This window comes from Artemia franciscana, unplaced genomic scaffold (genome assembly GCF_032884065.1).
Source record: "Artemia franciscana unplaced genomic scaffold, ASM3288406v1 Scaffold_3681, whole genome shotgun sequence".
Classification (NCBI taxonomy): Eukaryota; Metazoa; Arthropoda; class Branchiopoda; order Anostraca; family Artemiidae; genus Artemia; species Artemia franciscana.
This window is the reverse complement of record NW_027064273.1, coordinates 1-9,570: the sequence shown is the minus strand read 5'-3', so window position 1 is coordinate 9,570 and position 9,570 is coordinate 1. Positions and strand designations below refer to the sequence as shown.

At 34.6% G+C, this 9,570-nt stretch overlaps 1 protein-coding gene across 1 annotated transcript; it reads right to left on the bottom strand.

The window, feature by feature from the left end:
• Positions 1-8,331: 8,331 nt before the first annotated feature.
• On the bottom strand, positions 8,332-8,900 carry LOC136043207 (zinc finger protein 182-like; the record flags this gene model as incomplete). Its single annotated transcript, XM_065728138.1, has 1 exon — positions 8,332-8,900. A coding segment is annotated over one exon (569 nt), but the record flags the coding sequence as incomplete, so codon positions are not given.
• Positions 8,901-9,570: the final 670 nt, after the last annotated feature.

The window sequence follows — 9,570 nt, the reverse complement described above, 5'->3', positions numbered from 1 at the left end:
TTGCTCGATTTTTATATAGCGTAAACTTGAGTGAGTGGTCTATAATGCACGGGTACCAAAATTCCTACAAAAAAACTCAAACAGATTTCTCGAATTTGAAAACCCTTATTTTCTGCTAGGGGCATTTTCTGGGGGGAGGGGGTAATTACTTGGTGAGACGAGGGGCTGCTCACTCCCCTAACCCTTGTACACCGGGTGTCGGTGCTGGGAGGGTGCCATTTCATCTTAGACAGGGTAAAAACTGACAAAATAGGTGCCGGGTGGGTGACGGGAGTAACTGGTGAATTTGTAATCTCTGTGTTTTCTGTGTTGGCACAATTTTATACGACATTGCTTCTTTACTTGAACGCAAACAATTCTAAACTGATTAAGAATCACAGAAAACAATTATTTTTCAAACTTTTTCCTTGGTTAAGCCTATCACTTATAATCGCATAGTCCGCTGTTACAGGATTATTTTGGCCTCACCTGTGGACAGTTTCGGCTGTCGGAATTGTAAAATAGGATGATGTTAATATCCCATGTGACCAGTTTAAACTGTCGGCATCTGAAACTGTCGGCGTTTTAAGCCGCCTGAATCTAGGGCATTTCGAGGGAATACACAAAGGGTCAAAATCGTTAATGAAGTTTTCCTCAGAATGGATTTTGAGCAGTAATTGAAATCTGGTAAGGTCATCAGCACATAACTGTTTTCAATTGAACATAAATCAGAATTTGCAATGAAATAGACTGAACTTGCATGTAAGTTTTTGTGTGCAAAATTGTTTGATGAGTTTAAAAATTCTGTTAGACCATCACCGCCTAACTTTTTCGAAAATAAAGACGACCTTATCTCTGCATCAAAAATCTACCCAAATAGTAGATTAAAAACCTTTTTACAGGGCAGAGAAGATTGCTTCGTTTTTATGGCACTTGGATCTACCAAGTCAAACAGTTCGTGGTAACGAACTGTAGTAAGGAGCGATCCGGCTCAATAGTAACCAAGACTCTAAAAAATTGAATTTCGATATCAATAGCTACATCAAAAGAATTGCATTTTAATGCTGATTTTAAATATATAAGTTTCATCAAGTTTAGTCTTACCCATCATAAGCTACGAGCCTGAGAAAATTTGCCTTATTTAGGAAAATAGGGGGAAACGCCCCCTAAAAGTCGTGGGAAAATGACACCATAAGATTCAGCGTATCAGAGAACCCTAATGTAGAAGTTTCAAGTTCCTATCTACAAAAATGTGGAATTTTGTATTTTTTGCCAGAAGACAAATCACGGGTGCGTGTTTATTTGTTTTTTTCCCCAGGGGTCATCGTATCGACCAAGTGGTCCTAGAATGTCGCAATAGGGCTCTTTTCTAATGGAAATGAAAAGTTCTAGTGCCCTTTTTAAGTGACCAAAAAAATTGGAGGGCATCTAGGCCCCCTCCCACGCTCATTTTTTCCCAAAGTCAACGGATCAAAATTTTGAGATGGCCAATTTGTTCAGCATAGTCAAAAACCATAATAACTATGTCTTTGGGGATGACTTACTCCCCCACAGTCCCTGGGGGAGGGGCTGCAAGTTACAAAATTCGACCAGTGTTTACATATAATAATGGTTATTGGGAAGTGTACAGACGTTTTCAGGGGGATTTTTTGGTTTTAGGGGTAGGGTTGAGGGGAGGGGGCTATGTGGGAGGATCTTTCCTTGGAGAAATATGTCATGGGGGAAGAAAAATTCAATGAAAATGGCGCAGGGCGCAGGATGAATCTGGCCACGTTAGAAAAAAACGTCAAATTCAGAGCTTAATATACAATGCTGGGTGTTCGGAGCCTCTCTATTATGGAGTATAATTCGAAAATAACACAACTATACGAGCGATAAAACATATATACCACAACCATAACTCAACTAACGAAAGAACTGCTAAAAGATAACAAAACTATAAAGCAAAAACAGGTGAAAACTAACGGGAAAATAAACGAACTAAGAGGTTAAAGGAGCCCAGAGAAAAAATATAATCCTTTTCCAATTTTGAGCCTAACTTCCGCAAAGGAGTAATACTGTCAGAAGCCCCGAAATATCGAATTATTTTCTTTTTCCTATAAGGCCGGAGTAAATGAAACAGAAACTTACAATAGCGGAAATATAATATACACAATTCAACCAGATCTTGTCTTTTTTAACTTAAAACGAACAGAGATCATTAAGCATATGAGGGGTTCTAAAAATGCTTTAGCATAAAGAGCGAGGTATTTAGTAGGAGATAAATACCTCGCTCTTTATGCTATAGTGTTTTTAGTAATTTTAACTATTTATTCTACGGCCTTTCTGATTCAGGGGTCTTTCTTAAAGAATTGGGACAAAACTTACGATTTAGTGTAAAAAGCGAGGTATTAACGAGGGTACAAACCCCCTCATATACATAATAAAAATTTAAGAATATAAAAGTTTGTTACGTAAGTTAATTCATAAGTTACGTATATTTTTTACTAATAAAAACATTCTTTAAAAATTAAAATTTATAGTTGTCTTTTTATGTAATCTCTCAAAATCGTCTGATCAAAACTAAGAGAAAGCCATTTAGCCAAAAAAGGAATCAATATGCAAATTTCATTTTAATAATTGATGTGTGGAAAATTTAGAAGGACCTCGTGTCTCAGAGCTCTTGTTTTAAATCCCGACCGGCAGTAAGCCTCTGATTTTTTTTTTTAAAATCAATCTATTGATTCTTAGAATTTTGCTAGAGCTCATACTATATGGGCTCTTGGCTCTTCCAACTTCGTCACAAGTGCCATATGAGCTCTTAGCTCTTGTTAAAATAGAATTGAGAAAGCTGATTCTTCCTTGTGCTTCTGCGAGTCTAATGTAAACATGTAATCATGTAATTATAGAGCAAAATCATGGGGGGGGGGGTCAATGTGACAGGGACGCCAAGGAGCAAAATCTTAGGGAAAGCTGAATGTCGCAAAGGTGCAAATAATTGACGATATTGACAAATTTATTAAGAGAAAAAGTGAAAAAAGAAACAAACAGAGAAAAGGGGGCACTCGAGAAATCTCGGGGGTTAAGGGTCCCGCCCCCTGGATCCACCAGTGTTCTAGTCCTTTATTATAAGTCGAAAGGGATTGGAGACCAACTTGCTACGGGAAGGAGTATTTTCTAGGGGGAGATTCGCCGGTAATTATTTTCAATAAGGCGGATTTTGCACTTTTTTTTGGGGGGGGGGTGTATTTGTCGGAGAGAAAAGACTGTGACAGATTCTTTGAAAGTGTGGTATATTCTTAGGAAGAGAGCTATTTTCTACAGGGAATTTTCCATTGGAAGGGAAGTTTTCGGGGGGGGGGTAGACTTTTCATCAAAAATCTTACACGGGGTAAATTTGGCGGAATTCAAATACAAATTTGCTCATTCACCTCATGATAAATAATCAATGAGGAACTATCAATTAGAATTATCTACGAGAAACTTCTCGATGGAGGGGAGGGATTTTGGAAAAGTTTTCAACATAGAAGTAATTTTCGGAATGAATTAATAAACGATCAGAAATAAAGTAAAAATTAGTGTCTTTTTTAGAAAGAATATGAAGAATAAGCTAAAAAGAATTTTCATCCGGAATAGTGAACTTTTTTTTTGGGGGGGGGGCATTTGTATCAATGACACACTTTTACAATGGCAAGTTCATGGGGGAAGAATTTTATGTGGGGGAACTTCCTTAGGGTAATTACCATGAATGAGGAGGTATTTATCGGAACATTATTCGAAAAAAATCAGAAGTTAAATTTTAAGAAAAACTATTTTTTGAACTGAAAGTGAGGAGAAACGCTAAAGTGTGGGCTGCCTCCTTCTCGATACCCCACTCTTTAAACTAAAGTTAGACCTTCATTCAAAATTCTTAAAGAGAGACTTTATTTAAAGTGCTTAAAACTTGAGCGTGAAGAGAGATGTATTGAAAAGGAGGCGGCATACATGCGGAATAATATCTGTTCTCTTAAAGTTTTAATATTATTTCTTACTTTTAATAGACAAAAATTGTAACTTTTTAAATTTAATTATCATAAAGATTGATAATTTACAACTTCTTGAAAATACATTTCTAAACTCCTTCCGAAATCCCAAGGCTATAATCAAATTCTCCAATTAATAGTTTATTCAAATTTCCAAATAGGAACTACAGTTTAACCCACCCTCTAGATTAAGCCTTTTGCAAGTAATTTTATGGAGTCATAACCTGTTTTGGTATTTTATTGATAAAAAGGACAGTAAGTGAAAAATATCCCCCATCTGAATTTTCATATATTAGATCTACCGTCCATTGATTTCCACTGCGAAGGACATATTAAAACCCGATATATGGGGTAATCTCCAGTACCTGCAACTGTTTATCAAGACCTGTTAAAGGTTTGACACATTAATATTAGACTTCAAAATACCACTTAAACATCAGAGATTCATCTCTCATACGCCATCTTCTATTCGAAGTACCTACTACCCGTATATTTGATAGATACGCCTTTATATCCATGCCAAAAGCTAAAACAAGAGACCAAAGTTAAAACAAGTCTTGTGACGTTTTTTTCTGATTATCCCATCACCTTCTTATTAGCTTATGAAGCGAAACAGGTTTGGTGATGTCAGGTCTAAGACGTGCCCGGATTCGATATTTGTGTCTTTTTTAATCAAATTGGCACGGCCGCAAGAAACCTGTTTTCTAACATGCCGTGAAGAGCTCATGCCCGTTTTCGATAGACTCCATTTTTGGACGTCACTAAATTACAGAAATCAGCAGGTAGTTGTATACGTCCTGAAATCGAGTCTATCGTATCATAAATGTCTTTTTGTTCCGACGTTAACTTGGAAATGTTATTTTGTACATACAACAATAGATCATTCGTACTGTAACTTTTTTCACGATCCAATTCTACACATGTCGAAACAGCAGCGATACGGTTAGGTGAAGGCATTCCCAAATCCTGAAGAGGTTTGTTTGCCATACGTACGCACAAATCTTCTATAATAACTAAAGTGTAGTTATAAATTTCTGATGTAAAATCAAAAGTCATATCTGACGTCTCTAACTGTTTTCGATGGAGTATATCTTCGGACATTTTTGACATATATTTTTCCCATAACTCTGTAGGAGCTGATGGAGAGCAAGTTGTTAAAATGATGCCAAACAATGCACGAATTTGACTTGGAGTTGACGTTTCGCACTAATGGGGAATATGGAACAACCCACTGGTTATCTACTTCGATGGTGGTACCGTTGCCATTGTAGGTTCTTCAGTCATTTTACAATTAGAAATTTCTCTTTCAACGGTCTTCTTACAATTAAAAATTTGTCTTTGAACGATATTCTTAAATACCTGTGTCCTGGTCGTCATTTATATTCCCTGTGTCCCGGTCGTCATTTGTGTCCCGGTATCCCAGTCTGTAATTTCTCTTTGAGTGTCCCGGTCGTTATTTATATTCCCTCTGTCCCGGTCGTCATTTGTGTCCCGGTCTGTAATTTCTCTTTGAGTGTTTTTTCTTTTTAGTATTTTTTAGTTTTTTACATTTTTTCTTTTTTCAGTTTTCTTTTTCTTCTTTATTTTTCAGCTTCACTATGAAATACATATCGCCGAACCTTTGTTTTTTTAACTAAAATCTGGTAGGCATTGATGACCTTATCCGAGTCAAAATCCCAAACCCAATCATCATCGCTATCATTTTCAGTTTTGATATGTTTTGACTCTCGCTGTCCAGGTGGATCTTCATCTAACTGCGCGGTTTTGCGTTCTTTAGCCTCAAGCCTGTTTCCTTGCTGTTCTTTTGATTCCTCGGCACGCTTTCTTTTCTGACTTTCTCTATCAGCAGCAAGTTTTTTGGCATAGACTCTTTGAGCATCTTCATCGGCTTTTGCCATTGTAAGTTCATCAGTCATTTTAAACTTAAACATTAATAGATTTCTACGTGAACATATATGTCTTAAATATCTTTAATGACGTCACCGTCATAGCAAAAATGACGACAACTAACTTCATGACGTCAGCCGACACAGAAACATGACGTCACCTGATCCACAGACAGACACACAGACAGACAACTTATTTTTATATATATAGATAGATATATATATATATGTATATATATATATATATATATATATATATATATATATATATATATATATATATATATATATATATATATATATATATATATATATATATATATATATATATATATATATATATATATATATATATATATATATATATATATATATATATATATATTCACAGGTGGGACACAGGGACACAACTACAATGGCGTGTAACTAATATGGCGCGTAACTACCTACGCGCGCAGGGGGGGCTTGGGGGGGCACGAAGTGCCCCCACCAACTAGGTGTTTGGGTGGCGCGAAGCGCCACCCCAACAGCTAGTCTATATATATATATATATATATATATATATATATATATATATATATATATATATATATATATATATATATATATATATATATATATATATATATATATATATATATATATATATATATATCATTTGACATATTTGATAAGTTTCATCAAATTTATGGACTTTTATTCTGCAAGCCGCATGGAAAAGACAGATGTAAACAACTTTTCAAAACACATCAAACTTCAAATGTGTCAAATATAATCTTGGTTAAAATCACAAATTCTTTTAAAACAGGGATTAGGTATAGATTCCAAGGAGATAAAAAACAAAAACAAATAAACACGCATCCGTGATCTGTCGAAAATCAAAAAATATAAAAATTCCACATTTTGGTAGATAACAGCTGCAAACGCTGAATCTGATGGTGTGATTTGTCGTTAATCTCCTTTTTTAAAGATTGAATTACTGATGTGACATACAATTCAGCAGAAGATCTAACCTATCTAATCAGCAAAGGACTCACTAGGAGAAAAACCTTTGGAATGTGATATATGTGAGCAAAAATTCACATATAACCTTTTGAATTGGATTCGTTACCACGAATTGTTTGATCAGAAGTGAAATCAAAGAAAAAATTATGGAAAACAAGATAATTTAGAGAAAATAGTTTGTAGGCGTCATCTTGTCTTAAGTATGCTGTGAAATTCAACTCTAGTTATTTTGTGCTCTAACGTGAAATTTCACACGAATGGTAGACTTCTTGTGTAATTTTTCCTATACTATGATAAAGCACTATATTTGATAAAACTGTTAAAAAAAACAAATCTTTTACAAATGTAATAAGAAACATGTTGAAAAACTGATAATTATGCATTGCTGGCATTTAAAACAGTGTTTTCAGATATATTTTTGACAAAATTTTCCACATGAAACAAAATTGTATACATACAAAAAAAAGTTTGCTCTAAACTGAATTCTTTGATAGTTTTATTAGGAAAGTTTCCTCAACATACAAAACCCTTACACACTGACATACAAAAAGGGTTTTGCCACAGTGTGAGTTCTTTGATGATTAGATAGGTGGGATCTTCGGTTGAATTTTTTCTCACACCTATCACATTCGAAAGGTTTTTCTCCAGTATGAGTTCTCTGATGACGAGACAAAGCGGAACTATGAGAAAACCATCTTTTACATATTTCACATTCGAAAGGTTTTTCTCCAGTATGAGTTCTTTGGTGACTGGATAGGTGCTGCTTTTGGCTGAATTTTTGCTCACATATATCACATTCAAAAGGTTTTCTCCAGTATGAGTTCTATGGTGACAGGATAGACTCTGCTTTTCGCTGAATTTTTTCCCACATCTATCACATTCGAAAGGTTTATCACCAGTGTGAGTCCTTTGATGATTAGATAGGTAGGATCTTCGGCTAAATCTTTTATCACATCTAACACATTCGAAAAGTTTTTCTCCAGTGTGAGTCCTTTGGTGACTGGATAGAAACTGCTTTCGGCTGAATTTTCGCTCATATATATATCACATTCAAAAGGTTTTTCTCCAGTATGAGTTCTATGGTGAAAGGATAGACTCTGCTTTTCGCTGAATTTTTGCTCACATATATCACATTCAAAAGGTTTTTCTCCAGTGTAAGTCCTTTGGTGACTGGATAGATGCTGCTTTTGGCTGAATTTTTGCTCACATATATCACATTCAAAAGGTTTTTCTCCAGTATGAGTTCTCTGATGACGAGACAAAGCGGAACTATGAGAAAACCATCTTTTACATATTTCACATTCGAAAGGTTTTTCTCCAGTATGAGTTCTTTGGTGACTGGATAGACTCTGCTTTTCGCTGAATTTTTTCCCACATGTATCGCATTCAAAAGGTTTTTCTCCAGTGTGAGTCCTTTGATGATTAGATAGGTTAGATCTTCTGCTGAATTTTTTATCACATCAATCACATTTGAAAGGTTTTTCTCCAGTGTGAGTCCTTTGGTGACTGGATAGATGCTGCTTTTGGCTGAATTTTTGCTCACATATATCACATTCAAAAGGTTTTTCTCCAGTGTGAGTCCTTTGGTGACTTGATAGATGCTGCTTTTGGCTGAATTTTTGCTCACATATATCACATTCAAAAGGTTTTTCTCCAGAATGAGTTCTATGGTGAAAGGATAGACTCTGCTTTTCGCTGAATTTTTGCTCACATATATCACATTCAAAAGGTTTTTCTCCAGTATGAGTTCTTTGGTAACTGGATAAGTTAGATCTTCTGCTGAATTTTTTGTCACATCTATCACATTCAAAACGTTTTTTCTTAACATTATTTTCTAACATTATATTCAAAACATTATTTTCAGTAAATACATAAGTGCTGTTTGGCCCCTGATATTGATAATTCAAATTCGTTTCGTCATTTAGACACTTAGACATTTCTTCATTTCTTCTTTTAAGACCTGGCATGCTGGATAATTCACAACCTTCTTTGTTGATACCATTATCATAGAGCGTTGTAGCTGGAAAAACTAAAATAATATAAAATTCACAAAAATAAATCACCAATTCTTATGCTTTTTAGCCATTATTTTATATGGTATGAAACTCAGCTTTTAACAGTTCAAACCTTTACACGGCTACTAAAATTTAATTTTAATTGCTCTTACCTTGGTTACATATTTATAAAATCCAATTTGAGGCATCATTCCTATTATAGTACAAATTCCTTATTCCTTTCTTTGTTTGGTATTTATAAATTCTTAAAAATTAAGATTTTAACAAATCTTCAACTTTGTGCTGATAAAAAAGCTAATAAAAATACTATATTAGTAGCAAAAAAAACAAATAAAATCTCAGATAATTTTATCCAACTAATAAAGATCATAATCCGCTTTCAATTTGGAACAATTAAAATTTATGAACAATGCGTGTTTTATTTATTTCTAAAATGATCCTTGCAGCAAAAAGGCTGATAGCACTCCATATACAGTATCCACTTATTTGGTGACAATATTACCATAAAAGTAAGTGAAACCAAAGCCTTGTTTGAATAAATTGCTGTGAGTAGGGAAAGACATACTGGCATATTACTTTTATCGCTCACACTCCTTGTACACATAGCTAAATCACTGCACCCTAAACAACAGAAATTACCTCATATGTTTTAAATTTTCAAATAGTTCTAGAATTGTAAAAGCA